Consider the following 25,841-nt stretch of genomic DNA (forward strand, 5'->3'; position numbering starts at 1 on the left):
GTCTTATGTATAACGCATTGGTAACGGACACAGAACGTTTCGTTGTGTTATAGATAACTTATACCAACGAATGCTGAACCTGTTGTTGGCCTACACAACCGATGCCCAACGATAGTCTAACTTAGGCATAGCGCGTTGCACGCATCGCCGACGATGTCGTGACGTAGCCTATTAAAAGGCTGACGCACAACGATTCGAATCATAACTGCCGTAGAAATGGAAGTGTCAACATCGCGGTCACACCTTGGCGATCTTGCCAACGTATGCTGACCTAAGAAAAATGTGTCTAAAACGTTGGGGCACGTCAAATACGGTATGAGTAAGTTTGGTATACGTGAGTAGAACGCTAAAGTACGCTATCATACGTCGTAGTAAGTAGAGTACGTCAAGAAATTTTAAACATGTTCAAAATTTTACGACGTACTCGGCGTATGACACACGTTCCGCATGCGATGGGGATAAGTTTTACACACGATATGTGGACGCTTACACACGTCCACAAAGGCTACTTATAAGCTACTCATAAGTCGAAACACGTCGCGGTAATGTCTTTTTTACGCGAAACTTATTTCTAACTTATGTTTGACGTGCTTTGAACCAATTCTTTACGTAGTCCCAACACACATCGACGTATGTCGACGTATTCCAATGACGTCTTCCGGTCGACAAAAAAAAAAAAAATTAATGTGTTTCTAGCTTAGAACTGCCATATAAAGACGTGTTCCCAGCGGTTTTGGGAATTGGTATATAAAAATGCTGCTCATAAAAGGGGAACCCAACAGTGTTTTCGAGTCCTTTTTGAGTCGATGTCGATGTCAGCAGTAACAGTATCAGTATCAGTATTAGTATTAGTAGTGGTTTGTTCATGTTGGCAGTAGTAGGTGAGTGTGAGGGGGAGGGTGTGGGTTATGATGGATCGTCCTTGCGTTTAACGATTTAAATGATAAACTCAACGATTTAAATGGCTGCATCTCCACTATTGAAAGTAGACGCTTGCGCTCAACAATTGGATTTTTTTTTACACTCAACGACTTTTAAATGGTACCACTCAGCTATTTTCATTGTTTACAATGAACGATTTAAATTGCTGTCACTCGCCTTTGTTTTTTGACGCTGGGGTTTGGAAATTTGAAGCGTTTCTTCCAAACGTGTTAAAACGCTCAAACTCGACTATTTTAAATAGACACTGCCGATGGACAATTGGAATCATAGCCAAGCTCGACATCGAAGTGTGAACATCCTCGTCATGCCGAAGAAAAGTTTGAAGAATGCTGCAAATAAGTGTCCTGGCTGTGGCCGTGGACGCTGACGCAAGGACGATCCATTATACCGACTTCTTTCAGCCTATGAGTAACTTAAAAGTAACGTCTGTCGATGTGTGGCAACGATCGCGTAACGTGCCAACAACACGTTAATCATAGGTTAGAAATAAGTTTTGGGTACGCTAAACGGTGTCTCAACTTATGATTAACTTACAAGTAGCATGTGTTGACGTCTGTCAACGATCGCAGACCGTGCATACAACTTGTGGCCAGCGTAGCGGAACGTGTGAGTCATACGCCAGCATACGTCGTGAAATTTCAAGCATGAAAAAATTTGAGGACAACCAAAAAGTACAACGTTTAAAGCCAGCGTACAACGACGTATGGCAGTGTTTTTCAGCGTGCTCTCAATGTTATCAAAACTTACCCATAACGTATTCAACGTGTGCCAGCGTTTTAGAAAAAAAATTCAAAAATCGGCATACGTTGGCTAAAACGTCAAGGTGTGACCGGGCCTTAACCAAGATGGCGCCCGTCACGTGACCTCGAGCTCACGGCGGTGACAGTTTTCATGGGCTATGAACATTCTATTTATTTTCAGTTCGGTGTGGAAATGTCGAAGTGGATATTGTTTTTAAAATAATGAAATGCTAAATGTTTTACATATTTTGTTATTTTGCTATTGATTTTGCCTGGTTTGGTTGAGTCCACATTTACCTTCAATTGCTTCTCCTCATAAAACGATTAATGTTTTATATGTTTTAAAATGTTTGGGTTGTGTGCACTAGCCCAGACACAAAGTAACTTCCTCGCATTGGAATGATCATCATAGCTTCGGCAGTTATTGAGGTTGGTCAGGCTAAAGTTTCACATTGTTTTGAGAGGAGACCAAGAAGAAGTAGTAATTGGCAATTTAGCGATTTCCCGCCGTGGTACTTTCATGATGTATTTTGCCATCTTTTTAAGTCTTGGTCATTCAGAAAATGCTTGAGAATACAAGTTATGGCTATTAAATGCTTATGACTCTACTCTTTAAGAGTTTATACGCACATCATTGTGTACACCTTTGAATGGGTGGCCATTTTTTCCCCGTAACATCCCTCTATATGGAGTACTCCCGCACTCCGATACTGGGCTCATCTCAAACTTAAACTCTCTGACTGTCTCCTCTTTCAAGACCTGGTGGAGACTGGCAAAAACAGATAGCTCCACAGAAGACTCCGCACATTACAAGGCAGAACATTTATACTTGGTAATTTATTGCAAAGCAAGAATCCTCAAAACATCCTTTTCCATCTCGTTATTGTCTTCTCTTTCTCAATGCCACTTGGACACAAATTTACCATGTAAAGCCTTAATAGTTTTTTGTTGTTGTATACTTTGCTGAAGGCCTTGTCACACCTTGACGGTTTAGCCAACATATGCCTGACGTGTGCAAAATTGGGCTAAAACGCCGGCCACATCGAATACGTTATGGGTAAGTTTGTATATGTTAAGAGCACACTGGCAGACGTCGTAGTTCGCCGAGCTGTTGGACAAATTTTCCATGCTTGAAATTTCCCGACGTATGCCATCGTATGACTCACACGTTCTGCATAACGCTGGCCATAAGTTGTAGGCACGTTACGCGATCGTTGATACACGTCGACACACATTACTTGTAAGTTACTCATAAGTCAAAATATGTCGAGGTAATCTTTAGCGTACCCGAAACTTATTTCTAACCTACGAGTAACGTGTTGTAGGCACGTTACGCGATCGTTGACACGTGTTACTTGTAAGGTACTCATAAGTCGAAACACGTCAATGTAATGGTTAGCGTCAGTGTTCGACTCCCTGTTTTTTTATTGTTTTTTTTTTCTTCGGTATGACGGTCATGTTGACACTTCGATTTCTAGAGCGATTATAACATAATATAATTAAAAGGCTGCCGCTCAACGATTTAAATCATAACCGTCATAACGAAAAAAAAAAAAAAAAAAAACCAGGGAGTCTGGATCACTGACGCTAACCATTACCTTGACGTGTTTCAACTTATGAGTAACGTACAAGTAACATATGTCGACGTGTGTCAACAATCGCGTAGCATGCCTACAACTTATGCCAGCGTATGCGGAATGTGTGTCATACGTCGAGAAATTTTCAACATGCTGAAAATTTCTCGACGTACTCGGCGTACAATGATGTATGCCAGCATACTACGACGTATGCCAGCGTGCTCTTAACGTGTACAAAACTTACCCATAACGTATTTGACGTGAGCCAGCTTGGTTCGGCAAATTTTTCATACGTTGGCATACACTAGCTAAAACGTCAAGGTGTGACAGCGGCTTCACACTTCGATGTCTAGTGCAGTTATGATTTGAATCGTCGAGCCGCAGCATATGAATAGCCTACGCCACGTGATCGTCGGCAATACGCTTCTGCGCGCTATGCATAAGTTAGACCATCATTGGGCATAGGTTGTGAACGCCGACAACACGCTAAGCATTCGTTGGTATAAGTTATCTATATGTGATTGAAACGTTCTGTGTACGTTACTAATACGTTATGCATATGTCCAACACATTATTATACGCCCAAAAATTAAAAAAAACATCAATAGTTCAGCGTACGCCAGCGTTTTACATACATTTTGATACATTGCCATACGCTGGCTAAAACGCCGGCACACATCGAATATGTTGTGGGTAAGTTTGTATATGTTAAGAGCACACTGGCAGATGTCGTAGTACGCTGGCAAACGTCGTAGTTCGCCGAGCTGTTAGACAAATTTTCCATGCTTGAAATTTCCCGACGTATGCCAGCGTATGACTCACACGTTCTGCATAACGCTGGCCAAAAGTTGTAGGCACGTTACGCGATCGTTGATACAGGTCGACACACATTACTTGTAAGTTACTCATAAGTCAAAATATGTCGAGGTAATCTTTAGCGTACCCAAAACTTATTTCTAACCTACGAGTAACGTGTTGTAGGCACGTTACGCGATCGTTGACACGTGTTACTTGTAAGGTACTCATAAGTCGAAACACGTCAATGTAATGGTTAGCGTCAGTGTTCGACTCCCTGTTTTTTTATTGTTTTTTTTTTCTTCGGTATGACGGTCATGTTGACACTTCGATTTCTAGAGCGGTTATAACATAATATAATTAAAAGGCTGCCACTCAACGATTTAAATCATAACCGTCATTACGAATAAAAAAATAAAAATTAAAAAAAACCAGGGAGTCTGGATCACTGACGCTAACCATTACCTTGACGCGTTTCAACTTATGAGTAACGTACAAGTAACATATGTCGACGTGTGTCAACAATCGCGTAGCATGCCTACAACTTATGCCAGCGTATGCGGAATGTGTCATACGTCGAGAAATTTTCAACATGCTGAAAATTTCTCGACGTACTCGGCGTACAATGATGTATGCCAGCGTACTACGACGTATGCCAGCGTGCTCTTAACGTGTACAAAACTTACCCATAACGTATTTGACGTGAGCCAGCTTGGTTCGGCAAATTTTTCATACGTTGGCATACACTGGCTAAAACGTCAAGGTGTGACAGCGGCTTCACACTTCGATGTCTAGTGCAGTTATGATTTGAATCGTCGAGCCGCAGCCTATGAATAGCCTACGCCACGTGATCGTCGGCAGTACGCTTCCGCGCGCTATGCATAAGTTAGACCATCGTTGAGCATAGGTTGTGAACGCCGACAACACGCTAAGCATTCGTTGGTGTAAGTTATCTATATGTGATTAAAACGTTCTGTGTATGTTACTAATACGTTATGCATATGTCCAACACATTATTATACGCCCAAAAATTAAAAAAAAAACATCAATAGTTCAGCGTACGCCAGCGTTTTACATACATTTTGATACATTGCCATACGCTGGCTAAAACGTCAAAGTGTGACAGTGGCTTTAGGCTCGTATGAGAGCTAACACATAATGCATAGCAAGGGGGGAGGCATGAGACAAGAGGGGCGGGAGTGGGAAGGACAAAACAGTGGGGAACAGAGACATTAGGAGATCTGTGGAAGGGAGAGAGTTTCTAGGATATTATATCCTAGAATATCCAAGGCTATTACAAGGTTTCTCGATAACCTTGTAATATCCTTGGCTACAGATCCTGATTGCCTGTGTTGATAAAATCATTCTCAACAACTGGCATTTCCTCCGTCTGCCATTCTTCGCAAGTCCTTTACTTTGGGCTGCCCTCCATCTGCTTGGGGGGTGGCTTTCATCACCTTCATCCATAATAAGGGTACAAAATTAATATAGATTCACTCAACTACAAGCTGGTCAAATGTATGGCCTTCTTCTTTCCGATCGTACTGTACACTGATCAGTGGTCTTTCAATCGTCCACTATCTCTCCTCTATTCTTATTTCCCAAATCCTTTCAGCCTCCAGTCTCACCAGAGCCCTACCAGAGCGAAAGCATTCATCAGGACTTAAAGACCATTCAGTGTCTTCTCCAAAAATTCCTTCATAATAGTCATGCCTTTTTAGAGAGTTGTTATTCTATCATTATTTCATATGGAAAACCGACACCTACTTTACCTCGAGGCCTTCGATCTTCCTCAGAATCCTTGCTTTGTCCTCCAAAATCTGGCGGCTCAGTACTGATTTGGCCATCTGCATCAGAAAGCGTTTTCATGATAAATATCTCGTTATCTGTGAATTTATAGGCATGCCATTTACCTTACCGCATACCTTCTTCGTGTGGGAGTCCGCAGGTTGGCAAGTTCATATGCCCATGGTGGCATGACACAGTTAAACTCATCCTTGTGTGAAACCCCGGTATGCATTCAAAGACAACCACTGTTTTTCCAGGAAATTCGAATTTCTTCACCACAGGAAGAACAAAAAAAACAATGCATTAATTCCTTTTTTTTTTCAGGAAAAGTTTATCATTGCAGTAATATTATCTTGAAACTGAACCATGGATCTGATAACTTGCAAAAGCAGTGCAAAAGTTGAATTGTAACTACGCACGTGAAGCGAAAAGTGGGATTAAGCAATTGGTTCATGGCTGTATGTCCGTCCTATCGGTTTATGATTGATTAACAGCATATTTAAATTGAATGTTATATTTTGAACAAATGGGAACGTGAATAGAAAGACAAGTTTGTCGTTTTTACTGTACATTGGCTCCGAGTTCGTCCAGATCGCAGCTGTGCAGAGAGGAGTGGGATCATTTTTGCCTGGCAGTCAAACAAAATTTAAAATCATTCCGATCAGGAAAAGTACTATTTTTACCTCCGCCACCGAAGGTGAATGGAGGTTATGTTTTCACCCCTGTCTGTCTGTCTGTTTGTTTGTTTGTTTGTGAGCAAAATATCTCGAAAAGTTGTGGATGGATTTGGACGAAATTTTGTGGACAGCTTCGGTATGTGACGAGGACGAACATACTATAAAATTTGATGAAGATCCGGATCTGGATACTCGATTTTTAAAGTGATTCTTCACCATTAGGTGAAAGGGCTAAATGAAATATAGGATATCTCAAAAAGTTGTGGACGGATTCGCATGAAATCTGTCCACAGAGCTAAACTTGGTGGACATGTTGAGTGTGTGACAAGGAGGAAGTGATTCAATTTTGGTGAAGATCCGGATCTGATAAATTTTTTTAAACCGATATTTCACCATTGAAAGGTCGTGCCAAAAATGATATCTAGCACAATATATTAAAAAGTTGTGGACGGATTCAGATGAAACTTGGACAGGCTGGTTGCTAGGACGAATTGATTCGATTTTGGTGAAGATCTGAATCCAGATCCTGATGTAAGAATTATTTAATGTTATAAGTGATTCTTGACCATTGATGGGGCTAATAACGATATATAGTATGATATTTGAAAAATGTATTGGGCCCGTTATGTTCTTGTGGATCAGGCATTGCGTGCTGGTGGTATGTGCTGTACTGAGTGCCCTTCTAGGTTATTACTGTAAAGAGTCAAATTTCGTAGCAATTACTGATTGAAACAGTGTTGGAATTTTTTTTTATCTAAAAACAGTGATAATGCTTGAGAAATTATATAAAACCATAGGGCTTTTGGGGCTATAAGACGGGCACAAAACCCCACCCATTATGACCTGACTCGTGAAAAAGTGCTCACCGTCCCACCCAGCCATAGCTCAGAAGTTGGACAGTCTGCTTATGCCATTTTGGCAGTTGTCACTTATTGGGGGAAAGAATATGAGGTTCTTTACGACTGCAGCACGTACTTCAAAGGCAGATTGACAGATGAGCAGGGTGATCCTCCTGCATGAACTGATTCCAGACTTTTTTATGAACCAGAATTGGTGGCAAATGGTTTGAGTGTCCGCTCTGAGTCTGGGAGGTCGACGGTTTGAACCCCAGCCGAGTCATACCAAAGGCATTAAACATGGTAGGTGCTGCTTCCTTGCTTTCTGATTGTAGACTGATTTGACTCAGCGTTTAAAAGGATAAAGCATGGGGAAAACGTTGGCAATGCCAGTGCAGACTTTGATGGGCCTCATATCATGGCCTCCTCCTGCATTGAATTTTCTTGGAAGGGAACAGATTCCTGGAGTTAGAAATTTCGTTCTTTAATTTCAGGGCTGAAATTCCAGGAAGTCTTTTGAATGTCCTGTTAGTTAATGATAGATTTATCGGTTATCCTGTACTGTCCCCAAATGTTTATGTTATATTTTGCATTCACCAAGTTTTCTCATCACTTCAGTGTGGCAATTTTGCCAGGCACGGCATTCCAATGCCTTTGAGCTCAGTGTACTGAGAACAAAGTAATGCTGCACACGAACTGGTCATCAACTGGTGATAATTTGTTCACTATATAACACATTCCTCATTGCTGCGGGAAATCAATAATTTCTGCATTAAACCAGTTTGATGAGTGATCAGCCTGTCCATGTCCATATCTGGCCATCCCTTTGATCAAGGCCGACAAATTAAGTTCTCAACATCCCCCAATCCCCCAATCCACAACAATCTTAAATCTACATGCCTCAATTCCATTTAAGAACCCAGTTTTTCCGAACCTTTTGGAATACCCGTTGAGCAAGATATGAGGTTGAGCTACGGTTCAAGTTCAGGATTTGCACTATCGATCTGCTCCACGAGCCTTTTTACATCTGTTTGCCGCGGTAAATCAACTATTACTTACATTCCCTATAAAGTAGTCATCATAGATTTCTGGAACAAACAGGTAGTTTTTTGCAAGATCCTTGTCATGAAGAAAACATGGTTCTGCATAGAAGGAAAAAGAATATGTGAAAAGGGATAGAGATCACACCGTCATTTAATATTTTCCTCCGATTGCAACTCTATGGTAAAGCTACACATTTACACTTCCTCAGGGGAACTACAACAGTAAACATGTGACTATATTATATGTTACGTCTTTGTCGTTGAGGATCCCAGGATCCCACAATTAAACGAGGCGATTTAATTGCAGTTTCCGCTTACTCCTTTCTGTTTCTTCAGAAGGCATGCAGATGGGCAGTTCAATGAGGCCATGGCTGTGGCAGAGTGTCACCATTGGCCCAACTTCCTCATATGTTTCGGAGCAAGTGAATGTCACTTTAAAGTTCACTGGGAAACTGTAGCCCATCGTCGCATCCCCTCTATCTTGCAGCTGCATGCAAAAGCAGAAACTCATTAAAAAAAGACAAAAATGCAAGCTATGTTCAGATATTTAATCTAATAAGTTTTGACGCATATTTCTAAAAAAATAGAAATATTTTTTAAAATTCCAATTCATCACCAAATGAGAGGCAGTAAAACTCTGTTGTCTTTGAGAGAACTACCTGCTTTGTGTGATACCTCTTGTAAGTGGGAGATAAAAACACGTTTGACTCGATCAGTTGCTCATCTGACACGAAACAGCGGACTGTGGGAGACCGAAGTAAATAATTCAGCAATTTCACTGATCGAAATCCCAGCAACAATATGTCCGATAAGTCGTTTCAATCACCTCTCCAAAGACCTGGCATCATTGTTTTACCTGTAAAATTATCCTTCACCTTACTATGTTCCATAAAAAATAAAATTAACATAAGATTATTATGTTTAGTTATCTTTCATGCTTCTTTTTAAACATGGTCAACACTTGTCGAAGAGCAAGAATCTTGGTTACTTACTAAAAAATATTCCAGAGCTAATTGTGATTTCACACCTGAATGATTCTGATGGGATTATTTCATAAAGCGCTTTGTAAAATACTAGCAAATTGCCTTTACGGTGATTGCACCACCCCACTACAGTGACATGCACTCTTGCGCACACACATGCATGCAAACACACCTGTGGCCAGTTACATTTTGGCTCTTAGTAAACTTACACATGCAATTCTGACATGTGAAAAACATATCACCACCACTTATTCCTTTTCCCTTGATATTCATCACAGAATGAGGCACATGTATCGTATAACATGGATTGCATCTTGATCAGAGCAACTCTCTCCTCCTCCCCCTCTCTCTCCTCTGCCACCCCCACTCTTCCACTCCTTCCTACCTCATCCCCAACTAAGGGGTGTAGCGACCCCCATAACTGTCAGAATTCCACGTCTGCTGACATTCACGTGGGTCAAGGCCAAACTCATTGGTGCACTGGCATAACCAAGAGAGTCTTGGACATCTTCGGGGACGGCGCCAGGTTTGACCGAGTCAGTGACCGTGGTAAAGATTTGTGGCAAATTCCAGGGAGATATGGGCTGGTACATGTTCACTTAAGCAGCAGACATGCCCGAACAGGGAATAGCGTCTCCTTGCAATATCGAGCTGTGATCGGGCCAAGTCTTGTGATCTCACAAATGGTCCTGCTTGAGACACGGTCATACTAACAAACCCCAAGGATGCGGCATTGATATCGCATGCGGAAAGCTTGTAGGGTTTCTTGGTCCTTTTTCAATTGTGTCTGCATCTCACAGCCATAGAGGAGAACAGTTAGAATGCATGTTCTGTAAATGCAGAGCTTTGATGGTAAACTATGACGGTGTTGTTTCCAGATAATGTCGAGTTGCCCCGAAACAGAAACAGCCATCTATGCACATCAGGGCTGCAGTATCCAGATGAATGAATGTTGGAGCCCAGGTAGGTGAAGTGGTCCACTGACTCCACAACTACACCAGAGATAGAGATAGGTACTGGTAGGAGGTAGGGACCAATGGCTTCGGTAGCTTGCTTTTTGCCATGAGGGCTTAAGGCATAGGCTTTTAGCAACTGATTCAAAATGGTTGAACAAGGTCAGCCAGTGGACAGGGTTTCTCACAAATAGGGCAACATCATCTGCATAGAGTAGATCAGTGATGACTTCTCTTCTGGCATTGATTCCAAGCTGACCTGCACACCATGACATTATTCAGTCCATGGCAGAGCAGAAAAGGGAGGGAGCAAGGATGCAGCCCTGACAATCTCCAGAAGATGTGGGGAAAGATGGTGATAAAGTCACTGTCCACTCAAACGAAGCAAATTGTATCTTCGTGGAGGTTCCGGATCAGGTTAAGAAATGATAACGGAACTCCATTGCCTCTCAACACTTTCCATAGGGATGTCCAATCAATCAAGTCAAATGAAGCCTTGATGTTGATGTAGCCTAACAGCTGGGTGGGGTAAAACCAGATTGTTGGCCCGACTTCTATGTTGTAGTAAGAGGGGTGAATACGGTTCTGAAGAACATGAGCAAATATCTTCCCAGGAACTGAGCAAGGTGATCGGGCGATAGCTACTGCAGATAGAGCAGAGGCTTTTGCCTTTGTTGATGGGGATTATTTTTCCAGAAGAGTTCATATTTCCACTCTGCTGGAGCATGCCCAGAATTCCAGACATTAATGAAAGGACAGTGGAATGCCTCACAATTTGGAGTCTCAGCACATTTCAGAAGTTCTGCAGTGGTGTTGTCACACCCATTGAGCTACTCGACCATTTTTGAGTTTCCTCACTGCACGACGGACCTCAGACAGGAGTGGTGGGTCCACAGAGAGTAACGTATCACCAGCTGTGGGTGCCTATTCCTCTAGGTCAGGCAGTGTGGAGCAGGGTTAAGCTTGCTCAAAATGTTCTTTCCAGCAGTTAAGGCTTTCCTCATTATTGTGGCAGGGTGTCCTGCAAGCCTTCATGATCAGAATGCTGCTTTTGTTTTTGTTTGAATTTTGACCAGGATGCAAGCTTGACAGAACTAGAGCAATTTTCACGTTAACATTGGGTGAAGGTTCACCATCTCACTGTGCAAAGCTGATGGAGATATACCCAAAAAGACTCACAGCAGTCATTGCTGCAAATAGTTCTTCCACCAAGTATTGACCTTAAAGGGGATGAATACTTTTACAACCAGTGAATTTTGATTTATAGTGGTTTTTGCAGGTATTTCTGACTAGTAACCTCCTTTAACGATAACAGTGTTCAGTTTCATCTCTTCAGTTGTGAATAAAAATGTTCATTTGGAAAAATTGTTTCTACATAATTTGTAATTCATTTAAGTGTGGCATTATTGGTAGAGGGTGAATACTTTTGCAGGCCACTCTATGTAGATGGCTCCCAATATCTGTTGCTCGATTGTATAACTCTGGGTGTTCTACATTCCACCTGTAACATGCAGGTTTTAATAGCTTCTCACTGTTGATCCTGCAAGCACCACGCAGCCCCATATTTGCCACATATGCATGAAAAGGAGGTAAATTGAGAAAATTGAGAATGTGAAGGTATAGTAGTGTGTGGGAGGAGTGGGGAAATATATTAAAGGAAGTTGGGGAAGTGCAAAGTGAGACGTATGAGGGATACTGTTGGGTTGGGTAGGGGTGGCATGGCAAAATATTGTCATTTGGCATATGTAATAAATAGGTGGTCCACATTTGACCCCTTATAAATTTGTACTTTATTCTGTAAGATGTATTTTAACCCATTGACATCTTAGATTATGGCAATCTAGATCAATTTTTTGTCAACCGTCACAAAAACGACTGCTATGAAAACGAAAGCAATCGACAGCGATCCTTTTAGTGAATGTCAATAGTTATTCTGCGTACTTGGCTTGCATAATGGGAGATCCATGGGTCCACCTTGACAATGTGCCACAAGTGATCCCTCTGGGATGTGGTTGGCTGTGCAGTTGAAGGTCAGCGTTTGATTCATTGGTAGTCTGTAGCCTTTGTATAATTTTTCGGACGTCATAGATTCAAACCACTGCCACACACAAACAATCGATATTCATAGCTGCACAGGAGGAATACACAAACAGCCAATGTAGAAAATATAAGGAAGGTGCTGGGGTAAAGTAAGGCAAAGACCAATCAATATAAAGTAGTCTGTAACTTGACTTTGAGGTATGGCAACCATTTCCAAAGTGGATCGTAGTGCAGCATGTAGTTTATAGTGAAAATGGTAAATTGCTTTCCTTGCTGCTTCATTTCCGATATTTAAAAGAAATACTTTTGTGTCAGTGTAGCCCACATATTACTTTACCCCAAACCTTGACTGTACTTGAGTAAAGAAGGCAAAATTTGGCTGAGGAAATGATGACTACACATGCATTGGATGATCTGTGTGTTAATAATTCATATTCATATAATGAGTGAAGATCTTTGCCAACAGTTATCAATTTAGTAGAGGAGCTAGGTTTATTTTTGGAACATAGTCGTTTAGCCCAATTTGTGAAATGTGAAAGGCAAATGAAACACTTGGAAATTGGGAAATTGTTTTCATGCCAGAAATAGAGGGTTGGTCTGGGTTAATCAGGACCTGAGGATGAGATCATTTGCAACCCAAGTATTTGTAAGCCCCTTACGTGGAGCGTGAAAGGAACTTGAAACCATAATAGGCTTTGCTTTCTCTTACAATTGTGTTAACGACTGGAAAAAAAATTAAGCCTCGTCATGTGGGTACACCTTTACTCACGAATCAGTCATGGTTCGAGATTAAATACATATTGTTCTGAAGATTTTAATCACACAACTGATAAATGTGAGAAGGTATGAGAAAACATCCAGACACTGTCAAGAGTTAACGCATAAGATCAGACTGTAAGGTTGACGAGCAAGTGGTGTTGGCTACTGAACTGAATCATAAATTACAGGAAAGCTGCAAAATATCCGACGAAATGGATTGTCCCTTACAAAAATGAAAAAAATAAAAAAAACATCTTTGAGATGCTGGTCTAAAAGGTTGTGCAGCAGTGAAAAAGCTCGTACTTCGTACTTTCAATATAGTTAAGACTCGAATAGGTAAGACCAATATACATGATATTTCACCAACAAAGACTGGAAATAAACATGTCATGGACTAATTCATCAAACGTGCATGTGTTTGATTTATAAAATAGTGTTTGTTCAAAGAAAATCTGGAGAATGCTTGGTGGTGATCATAGTATAACAAGGAATAACAAGGAAATCCAAGGCAGGTGGAGGCCATTCAGCCCATCATGGCTGCGCGAACACCACACCAACCCATCTACACGAGATCCAAGGAGGAAAATGCAAAAAAAGTTTTTAATAAATGAAATTTAAAAAAAAATTGGTTTTGTTTTTTTTGTAGTTTTTTTATTATATCTTATTTTTATTTACTTTTCCTTTTCGTCCCCTCGGGGAGGGGACATGGACTTGGTTAAAAACACACAACATCAACCACACAACCCCCCTTGACAAGACCCCCACCAACAGCACTTCGTACACAATCACCCATCAATACTCAAACTACCTAAAAGTTTTATCAACATCCCCATACCCCTCTATCTCCACAACTTCCAGGTACCTATCTAATTCTAATTTAAACTTATCTACTTTTTCTGCTGCCACTACCCTTCCAGGGAGACTACTCTATGCATTAGCTACTCTGAGTGAAAGTCCCCCGCCTTGCTACCGTCTTAACTCTCCTCTTCTTTACTCTCAGGCTATGGCCCTGGTCCTATCACTGTCTACTCTATTGAATAATTCATCTGCACTTATTTTATCTACACCTTTCATTCTCTTAAACATCTCCATCATATCTCCTCATAACCGCATTCTTCCTGGTGTATAAAGCCCTGTCTCCTTCAGCCGCTCCTCATAGCTGAGTCTAGCTCGGCCCGGAATCAATCTAGTAGCCCTGCACTGAACCTTCTCTCTGGCATCTTTGTCCTTCCTGAACTGTGGTGACCAAAACTGTACACAATATTCTAGATGTGGCCTCACTAAATTCCTGTACAATGTTAACTCCACCTCTTTTGATTTATAATTGATCCCCCTCCGAATACAGCCTAAAACCCTATTTGCTTTACCTGTAGCTGCCTGGTACTGTGCTGCCTGCTTACCTCCCATATCTATTACCACCCCCAGATCCTTCTCCTGTGTGACACACTTCAAAATTACCCCTTGCTTCTTGTAATCTCTTTTTTCATTGTTCTTTCCCATCCCCAGCACCTTACACTTGTTCAAGTTACATTCCATCTGCCAGTCTTTTGCCCAATCTATACAAGTATCAATACTTTCCTGTATCTGATCACCACTCCCTCAACTATCCACCTTACCTCCAAGCTTTGTGTCATCTGCACATTTAGAAAGCTTACTCTTTACCCCATTATCCAAATCGTTGATGCAAATAATGAATAGGAATAGTAGTTTGAGGTTGTTTTCTAGCAAATGCGGCATATGCAGGAAGGTCTGCTGGTGTTTCCAACTGAACAGACAACTTATGATGAGGAGGTACCCAAGTTCAAATCACATATACAATTTGTATTTGTACATTGTTAACGAATGTCCATGTAATTCGTGTAAAAGTACAATGATGTCACTTCTGTCTTTGAGTTGACAGGATGGCCGACAGGTACACAGACCTGCCTCTCGGCTTCTCGGCTTGGTTCGAATCACAAAGTGTATATTGCCTTTTGACGTTTTGTCTTTTGGTGAAGGGTTTATCCTTTAAAAGAGTTAATATTACAAACATTCTTCTAAATTGTTCAGATATTAAGAAAAGCAGAATGTTCTTCAAAGCATAATTTAGCCCAATCCATAAGCTATCATCACTGAGCTTGTGTGATAAACTTGACAAAATATCTTAACAAGTCTTAGAATTCAGTGAGAATATCGATTTAAAATAATGAATTGCTGGAATGCCAAAGCCCGAGTCTAGACGTAGAGAATTATAACTGTTAACAAGGACAAAAAGACATAAAATATCATAGCGCCTTTTATTAATTTTGCTGTATGGAGTTAAAGGACGAGCCCATATTTACAAGACTTATGTGTATGTGCAACTGACTTGAGTGTTCATGTGACATGGAAGATTGCGCAAGTAACAAAATGGTCGCCAGTCGGCCATCTTGAACATGATCTCGAAAAAAATGAAGTGCATATGTAATCCATCATTCATTACACTGGTCAACAACAAATTTGTTGTCTGCATTTTTTAAGCTGATTTAGGACGAATCTGATGCGCTGAATCCAAAACTCACATTAGTTTTGTTCAATCAGGTCAAGTTTTTGAAATATGGCCACATGTCGTTTTTTACATTTTTGTTCACATGTACGCATGTGTGGAGCATTTTAGAAGAAGTTGATGGGGGTAAAATGTCATGTCAAATAATTGTTTTGATTGGAAATAATTATTTTAATGACAAGAAGTATTCAGGTACGATAGTTCTGGGTGATTATGTCGAAAAGGGATCAGTTTGAAGTCATAAAACCTCAAAATCTTCCAAAAATTGGTGAGGCAAAGCATAAAGTTCGTGGATCAAAACTAAAGTTAATGGGGCAGATTTTGTAATAATGTGATACAAAAAAGTTGTATTTCTTGAAATAACGAACTCTGAAGAATGTACAATACCTACATGCGCCAATTTATGACATGCGCTTCTGCTCAAGCTTGGAGTGCCACAGTACGAACCCAAAATTGGAGACTGTTCATTGACAGCAGCAAGCGATCACTGAAATGTGTTCTGCTACACAACGGCAACCAGTTTCCCTCTGTACCCATCGCTCACTCGACTACACTGAAGGAGAAGTATGAAGCGGTGAAGTACGTGCTGGAGAAAGTTGGTTATGATCAGCATAAGTGGTTTATTTGTGTTGACCTGAAGATGGTGAACTTTTTGTTGGGACAACAGTCTGGCTTCACCAAGTACCCATGTTTTCTGTGCATGTGGGATAGTAGGGACCGTGCTCAGCATTACACGAAGAAGGACTGGCCTGTGCGGGAGGAATTGGTGCCATGCAAAGAAAGGAACGTCATCAACGACCCTCTGGTGGACAGAGACAGAATACTCTTCCCACCGCTGCACATCAAGCTCGGCTTAATCAAGCAGTTCACCAAGGCTCTGGACAAAGATGGTGACTGCTTCACTTACTTGTGCCAGGCTTTTCCAGGATTGACCATGGAGAAGTTGAAAGCTGGCATCTTTGATGGTTCTCAGATCCATCAGCTCATCAGAGATCCAGAGTTCAAAAACTCAATGAACGAAGTGGAACTGGAAGCGTGGAAGACATTTGTTTTGGTAGTGAAGAACTTTCTTGGCAACAATAAGGCCAGAAACTACGCAGAACTTGTCAACAACATGCTGACTGCTTTCAGAAACCTGGGCTGCAACATGAGCATCAAGATGCACTACCTATTTTCACATATGAACCGGTTTCCTGAGAACCTGGGTTCAATGAGTGACGAGCAGGGGGAGAGATTCCATCAGGACATGAAGGAGATGGAGACCAGGTATCAGGGTCGCTGGGATGCAGTCATGATGGCTGACTACTGTTGGAATCTGAAGAGAGACCTCCCTGCCGCTGAACATTCCAGGAGTTCGAAGAAACGGAAGTTCAAGCCCTGAAGTTTGAACAGTGGTGACGCAACATGCAATTTACTTGTACTTACCTTTATCAATGCCCACCATTCAGATGACAGTAATCGATGTTTCTATCATGTAATCAATAAATGTTGTTGGCAAAACATTTTTTTTTCTTAAAAACATGTTTAGGATGATACGTGTTGACAAAAATCAGCTGATAATGCCACAAAAATGTAATTGATTTTGTCACAAGATCTGATTTTTTCAAATCAACTTAGCACAAAAACCTGACCTGATGGAGAGAAACGGATGCCATTTCCTGATTCAGCAGTGCCAGAATACCCTAATTCACTTGTAGAAATATAGACAACATTCAGAAAGTAAAAAATTGTTGACCAGTGTTATCTGTGTGCCAAGTTTGAATGAGATCAGTAAATGTATGTCCGAGAAGTGGTTGAGGACATGTTCAGCATTGGGCTTTTTAGCTTATTTGGAATTGGGATTCCAGATAAGGTATTGTTATCGTGCACCGTCTGTCTGTCTGTCTGTCCGTCCGTCCGTCCGTCCGTCCGTCTCCTATTTCGACTTCTCCGGCCAAACCGCTGGGCTGATCCGGCTGAAATTTGGCAGCAACGTTCTGTTCCTGACTGGTAATATAACATTCGTTCCTGAAAGGTAACATAAAATTCAGGATGCAACACCACACAATGTGGAAAAAAAAATCAAGGGGTGTGAATACTTTCTGAAAGCACTGACAGTAGTGGGGTAACTTGGGGATCAATACTAGATCAATGTGCCCAATGAGTATTCATCACCTACATCATTGATTTGGATAGTGGGGTGAAGAGTAGGCTTTCCAAATTTGCAAATGACACATAGCTTGGAGGTAAGGTAGATAATAGGGAAGGTGATAATCAAATTCAGGAAAGTATTGTTACTTACATATATTGGGTAGAAGATTGGCAGATGCAATTTAACTTAAACAAATGTATAGTGATGGGGATGGGTAAAATTAATTAAAATAGAGACAAGTAGAGCAACATTCAAAGTATTGGACACCTCCTCCAGGCCAAATAAATAAACATCGCCGAGCAGCACATGGAGATGGAATTTGGAGGTTGTAGTGTAAAACTAGAAGGGCACTCAGTAGAGCACATAACTCCGCCACATAATGCTTAATCCACAAGAACATATCGGGCCCAATAGATTTTTGAGATAGCATGCTATATGTTTATCATTTTTGGTCCCATCTCTCAATGGTGAAGAAGCACTTTAAAAATTTAACAATCCTCGTATCCAGATCCGGATTTGGATCTTCACCAAAATCGAATCAATTCGTGGTGGATACACACTCACCATCTCCACCAAGTTTCATCCGAATCCATCAATTTTTTTTTACATATCGTGCTATATATCAGTTTAGCCCGATCTCTCAATGGTGAAGAATCACTTTTAAAATTCTAGTGGTCGGATCCAGATCCAGGTCTTCACCATAATTAAATCAATTACTCCTTGTCACACACCCAACCTGCCCACCAAATTTCATCTGGATCCGTTCACAATGTTTTGAGATATCCTGCACACAAAAACAGACAAACAAACAGACAGAGAGGAGGAGGACATTGGGACCATACTCTGTGCAGAGCATTGATGCTGCTTTAGCAGTCTCCTTGGCTATTATGCTGCTTAAGCAGTCTTCTTGGCTATTATGCTGCTTAAGCAGTCTCCTTGGCTGTTCGGTACAATCCTGGATGGGTCGCCACTCCAATACAAGATGCCAGCAAGTTGGCACTCATTTTGCCGACCTTGGGAGGATGACAGGTTGAGTTAACCCCACCTGTTATTAATCCAACAGCTGAGCGGGATTTGAACTCAGGACGCTAGGATCTAAAGCCTGCCACCCTAACAATTAAGCAAACACCAGGCATAGACAAAGAGGGGTGAAAACACAAACCACCTTCACCTCGGTGGCGGAGGTAACATTTGATTGATTCGTTATAGGGATGTTGACAGGACTTTTAGGTAGCTCGAGTACAGATGGGAGACCGTGTGCATCTGTATAGCTTGTCATGTCTGTGGGGATCTCATCAAGGGGTGGTGTGTGGGTTGATGTTGTTTGTTCCTCAGAACTACCTTCGCCCCCCCCCCCCCTACACACACACACAGGGATATCCCTGAGCATGCCACATTGTCTTAGCCACATTCGTCCCCTCATTCCCCCAATGAAATGGTGTTGTTTTAACAGATAAAATTGGTCTGATGTTGATGTGGTGCAGACACGATGGACCGAATGACCTCCTCCTGTGTCTAGTTTCCTTGTGTGTCAAGGTATCTACACCGCACCTCTGCACTGCCATCGCTGCTGTTCTACAAATGAATGAATAAATAAATACAGGTTATACTTATTATTATTCGTATAAAATGACTACAAGGTCCACTATACCTCAACACAGAAATCTCTAGTGAATATAAATGATGTTTTCATTGTGGTCAATAAGAAATTAATTCACATGCCCATACCACAGAAAGCTTGTTCGACTGATGCATTTCTCAAGTCAAAGGCAAAGGTTTTTTGAAAAGTCTGAGCAGCTGGCAATGAGAGAAATTTAAATGAAAGAGTACTGGAGCATCAAATTGCACAGCGTGTTGACTCACAATGTTTCCACTGTGACGACTAACACCACGCAACTTGTGATGTCAAATAAGGTGGTGTTTGGAGAAGATAATTCTGGCCAATCTTTAGTAGTACAAAAAGCTTTTCAATTCCTATTATATGTGAGAAGCTAGATTGATATTATGCTAACTCAGGATGTATAAAGACTATGCAAGAAATTTCCTTCCAAGTATTCCTTTCATTGGTTCATTACAACCAATATGTCAGGTGTGTGATGGAGTGAAACCAATAGTTTCCCTTGGGTTATTTTGTTGCGGAATTAAAATGCAAAGGCGTTATCTTGAATTGCAGACATTTCACCTAATTTCAGATCTTCAGATCATTGATAAAATATTCCGAATGTCATCTGAGATAATTTCAACATTTTGTTGCGGAAAAATGTATTTCCAATGACTGGATTTGTGTATTACGACATCATGAAAGGTGAAAACTGAAAATATAGTGAAGCTGTGAGCTGGAACTGTCGTAGTATATTTTTTATGTTTAAAAGAGACATGCATGACAAAATATCTTGCTACCTAAAGTTTACAAGATGGAATACATGACCGGTTTATCTCCTCAAATCTCGACAATCGAGCAAACTCGCCTTTGCTTCTTTTAACTACTGCAGTTATAACCACCTTCTTGTGGAGTCGGCCAGGGAATATTTTCTTGCCAATTCTTTCACGAACTGTCTGGCCAGGCCTGGTGTCTGGAGGTGATATGAATCTGTAAATTGTTCAGGATACTGGCGATAACTCACAAACTCTTCACAAAAGACAATATGGGATCTTTAATGTACACCAACTAATACCATGCCTGGTGTTGGCTTAATGGTTAGGGTGGTGGGCTTGGGATCCTAATATCCTGAGTTCAAATCCCACTTGGCTGGTGAATTAATACCAGGTGGGGTTGACTCTGCCCGTTCATCCTTCTGAGGTCGGCAAAATGAGTGCCAGCTTGCTAGTGTCCTGTGTCGGAGTGGCGACCCGTCCAGGATTGTGCCCAATAGCCAAAGAGAGTACTTAGGTAGCACCAACGCTCTACATAGAGTATGGTCCCAATGGAATGGAACTAATGCCAGCAGTCAGGTTGCCCAGTTTAACATCCATCCAAGGAAAAGCACACATTGATGAATCATGCTGCTTGTGAAACACCAGGAATACAGTTTATAGCTGGGCTGAGATTTGAACTAAGGCTAGACAACTTATAGGTGAGTGTGTGCACCTCAATGCCATCCTGCCAACCCAAGTAAAGAGATAGCAGTACAAATAATTTTTGTAAGTGACCAAATAAAATGGGGGTACTACAATGATTGCAGTTTTGCAAAAGCTTCTAACCTAACTACTGTTGGAAAAAAATTTGCATTCAGTTAGCATCAACCATATTGCCACCTCAAACTTAAAAAAAATCAATGTTAACATCATTATACCAAGCTCAGAGTGGTTTGCCATTACCAAATGATGTTTCAAAGCTATAATGATTTCAAACATCATCACTTAAATGGTGCTTAAAATATAAACTCTTATGTTGAGAATATAAGCAGGGAGCAGTGTGAGTAAACTGAAAAATTATAATACAATAAAAAACTGAAGGGGAAATATAAAGTAATCAGACTCAGAACTGTTGTGCTTACAGCATCCATTTTGAATCTGGAAGGTTGGCGGTTCAATTTGAACCCTGAACGAGTCACAGGAAAGACTGTCTAAATGGTACATGCTGCTTGCTTGCTTGAGCCTCAGCATTTAGAGGATAGAGCACAGACAAACTCTGTGGGTTACAATCCCATTATGGGTATGGTTATGCGAAGGGGGTGGAGGTTTCTCCTTAATTGTCCAGCTAAATACACAGAAAAGCAATGTTACAATATGGCGTCAACAGACACCTAGAGTGTCGGTTACTACCTGTTTATCAGAAGACAAGTTCGTTTTTGCCTCGTGTATGTGTGAGTCATTGTGTGATAGCTCCTCCCTGAGCCTTAAACCATTGTAATAAAAAAAAGTAAAGAAAAAAACTAAATCAGCAAATAGTTTTCAATCCAATTATGTGCATGGCGTTGCCTGGGGAAATTCGATGAAATATTTATTTAAATATTTCCTGCATGACAAATTGGGGATTGTTGGCTTTATGGTTTTGTATGAATTCCCAATCTTGGGTGTTGCAAAATGTGCTTAGACTGCTCTCCCTTCTTTTAACTTCTTTTTATAATTTTTTTTTTTTTTAATACAACAAATCACTACAACCTCAACATATGATCTTCACAAAAATATTACTTGATCGCTCCAGGGAAAATCCCAGGCAGTGCAAGTAACATACTCACTTGAGGCCTAAACACGGAAGTATTATAATAAACCTGTGTAAAGCAATCTTTTTAAATACCAGGCGCACGTGTAAACACTATGATAAATAAATGTGCTGTTGACAACAAATCACTATAACCTCAACATATGATCTTCATAATACATATTACTCGACTGCTCCCAGGAAAAAAAAAAAAAAAACACAGGGAATGTATTAGCACAAGATCCGACCGAGGCCTGAAGGCCAATTATCTGATCTTAATTTTTTTTTAATTTTTCAATCCGACCATAGCCCACGGCCTTCCTCTGGATGAAACAACAAACGCAAACTTTCCTCTTCATATATTAGATGAGTAAATCAAGGTGCATTAATTGATTATGTTTAAGAATGATTAAAAGAAGAAAATTGTAAACATATTCAATTAGCAAATATCAGTTTTAACATATTCTCACTCTTACATGACCCTCAATTTAGTATACAAAAGAGAATACTGCACTAGTATTAAAAATTCATGGAAAGAAAAAACACATACTTTCACAAAGCCAACATGCAGTGTAGAGGTATTGTACCTGAGTGTCTTCATATTGTTGATGACGAGCTGGAACCACCAAGTTGTTCATGGCAAGACTGGTGGCAGGAACTAAGCATGTGTCTGAGACAGCAGGAATGTGAGAAGGCACTTTATTAATTTTACTTATCTCTGACTTGTCAATCAAAACTTTTAAAAAGAGATAACAGCAAAACGAAAAATACTGTATGAACAATCCATACATTATGACTGCACCAATGGTGTTTATCCTGTGTGGCCCAGCAAAACTAAAATGGGCATCTCTCACCTTGGGGACAATCTGGTAGGGGCAGGTTTCCATCGAAACAGATCGAGGGATTTGGCTCGTTTCTAGAGAGACATTTATGGCACTTAAACTTCACCACGAAACCTGATGGAAACTGATACTCTTTGACCAAGGGGAAAGAGCTTGAATCTGACTCCTAGAAGGAAAAATAAATTTAAGCAACATGTGAACATAGTATTAGCATAACAATATACACCTGTGACACCAAAAAGAGACACATAAGTCAGCTATTAGGATACAAATGTATGTCATAATTACTCGTGGACAACTCAAATTATGACAAACAACTCGCGTGTAACTTGTGAGGAGAAACATGAGATTCTTTGATTTTTTTTTAAACAATACAAAGGTAGAGTATCTCACAAGTCATAAGTACTATAGCATCAATGGCTCAACTAACATAGAGCTCGTCACGGTGGGAGGTTAAATCCCGCGATGTTCTGAATGGCTTAAACTCCTGTGGAGACTTCCCAAATTATGGCGGCCAACCCGCGCGCAGCTTGTGAGGAGAAACAAGAGAAACTTTGCTCTTTGTAAAACAAACGGGTTTATTCCCAAACCAAAAACAAGGGATGATTGACCGGCGGAAGGAATATGACGGTTATATCAGTAAAAGTTAATCACAGACATATTTCTGATGATAAAAGTAAGAAAATTGAAGCGATATGGTATAAAGAAGGTAATGGTCCTGTTCATAGCTTCATTACATGGAAGCGTTAGAAACAGTTTGACATGAATGCCTTGTACAAGATGTATTTGCATTGTTGGTGGTTGATCAAATGAAACAGCACAACAAAATTATATATATATATATATATATATATATATATATATATATATATATATATATATATATATATATATATATATATATATATATATACACACATACATACTGGTAAGCCTGAATCTGTTGTCAAAAATACGACTGAATTTTCTGAACATCAGAACGGTTCGAACCGGTTCAAAAAGGACAAATGCAAACTACATATTTGGCATCCAATTATCCTACTCTACCACAGTTGTTGGTTGTGGATCCAGAGAAATGAAGGGTATGGGAGGGGGGACCATCACCCTCCCCTCTCCATTTTTAAGATTATATTTTGTCAATATTAGCATCTGGTGAATTATACATCAAAATGGCTACGTGCAATAAAACTCTATTGCAACACAACCTGTCATCTTGTCTCTCTGTCCATTGATAACACCTCTGATTACCGAGTGAAAAGCTGTGAAACATTAAATGGCATTTCAAAGTTTCCTTTCACAACAACACCTATTTAATGCATTAAGACATGACCTTGTGGCATCCAAACTTATGCTTGGAGGACTCCCAGAAGCCTCGTTTACACTTCACAGCTCAGTTGCTGGCGGTGACTATGTATATATATGTATGTATATATATATATATATATATATATATATATATATATATATATATATATATATATATATATATATATATATATATATATATATATATATATATATATATATATATACAGACATTGGACAAAATCATTCTTAATGGTGCACCAATGAGAATGTTAATCACGTACCACATACAATGTTGTTAGCAATCAACATATAAATACAATACTAAAGATATTATTTGGCTTGAAGGGCAGTGGGGAAACAAATCAAAAAGTCCAAGCTGCAGATGTGCATAATTGATTAGGTAAAAGCAAATTGATTGTTCCCTCCAATTACCGGTGAGATACATGATTGGGCCTTTAGTATTTTTATGTTTACTGCTCTTGGTATTGCATGTGGTACATGTTTGACAGCCTCGGTGGGAATCTCTGTCTACGCTGTTGCTGACGACTCGCCAACAAGCGATGAAACTATCCATAACCATTTGGTTTCTCTCATTAACACAATCATCAAAGATGACGAGGTTCTCTTTTGATTCATCCAAATCTTGGGGTGAAAGTATATCATCCGTATTATTACAAAGAATACAAGTTATCAGTTTTGATTCCTTTTTACATTTCTGTGCATCACAAATTAGTTGTATTACAGTATATCCTCAATGTTGTAATCATTTAGTTTGTTTTGAAGTTTAAATACTGCAATGATGTCTTATTTTTGAAGACATGCATTACAATCTTATGAGAGTCATTGATACTCAGGTTGAAAACTTGACTTTGTGAAAATTATTAAATTATCATAATCTAAAAAGTTGGCAGTAAGGAGCATCTTTAAAGCAAGCGGGTTTTTCCACATCCGCTTGAACCAACTATTTGACATCTTAATGAATTTGGAAAAAATGTTATGGTTGTTAAATTTTATCTTATTTTCCCAAACGGGTAAAAACTATTATACAGCCCCAGGATTAGCTTGGAGTGCGATGTCAAAAATGACAAAACAACCATTGGAATTAATCGGTGATGTAGATATGCTTTTTTATGATAGAGAAGGCTAAAAGAGGTGGAATATCATAATTCTGTTCAAAGAGATATGCTAAAGCTGACAACAAATATCATCCCAACTATAATGTTGAAAAAGATGGTTGTTACGTGATGTATTATGATGCTCATAATTTATATGAATGGCCTATGTCTCAAGCTTTACCTTATGGAAATCTTAAATGGATTAAGGAGAAACATTATGAGAGAGTTTTACAAAACATCATTATCTATTCTTTAAAAAAATTAGATAAAGCTAAAGTTGGATACAATATAGGTTGATTTGAAATATTCAGAAGTACTCCATTAAAAAAACATAAAGACCTTCCATATATGCCTCATAAAGAAAGGCCTAAGAAGGAATGACTTTGCAGTAATGAACAATCATTCTTATGAAAAGCAAACCAATAGAAAACTTACTGACAACATTACAAGGAAATCTAACATGGGTGGAGGCCATTCAGCCCATCGTGCCTGCGCGAACACCACACTAACCCATCTACACAAGATTCATGGACGAAAATGCCCCCCCCAAAAAACATTAATTAATTAATTTCATTAGTTATTTCCTTTTTTTTTTTTCTTTGACAAAAAAAGTTTTGTCGTTTTTGTATTTTTTTTTCTTTTTC

The 25,841-nt window shown here is 40.0% G+C and overlaps 1 protein-coding gene across 1 annotated transcript in view; it reads right to left on the minus strand.

The window, feature by feature from the left end:
• The window catches only part of LOC147016073 (uncharacterized), an 85,435-nt gene that overhangs the window by 28,016 nt on the left and 31,578 nt on the right, over window positions 1-25,841 (minus strand). The window contains exons 3-10 of the mRNA XM_085848757.1: window positions 22,787-22,940; window positions 22,520-22,602; window positions 12,276-12,432; window positions 9,058-9,140; window positions 8,717-8,885; window positions 8,415-8,497; window positions 5,980-6,112; window positions 5,827-5,901 (exon numbers count right to left, since the gene is read on the minus strand). Coding sequence (XP_085704883.1) covers window positions 5,827-5,901; window positions 5,980-6,112; window positions 8,415-8,497; window positions 8,717-8,885; window positions 9,058-9,140; window positions 12,276-12,432; window positions 22,520-22,602; window positions 22,787-22,940 — 937 coding nt within the window. The remainder of the gene's footprint in view (window positions 1-5,826; window positions 5,902-5,979; window positions 6,113-8,414; window positions 8,498-8,716; window positions 8,886-9,057; window positions 9,141-12,275; window positions 12,433-22,519; window positions 22,603-22,786; window positions 22,941-25,841) is intronic.

The sequence above is a fragment of the Eptatretus burgeri genome, chromosome 12, assembly GCF_056783735.1.
Source record: "Eptatretus burgeri isolate ZD-2024b chromosome 12, Ebu_testis_v1, whole genome shotgun sequence".
Classification (NCBI taxonomy): Eukaryota; Metazoa; Chordata; class Myxini; order Myxiniformes; family Myxinidae; genus Eptatretus; species Eptatretus burgeri.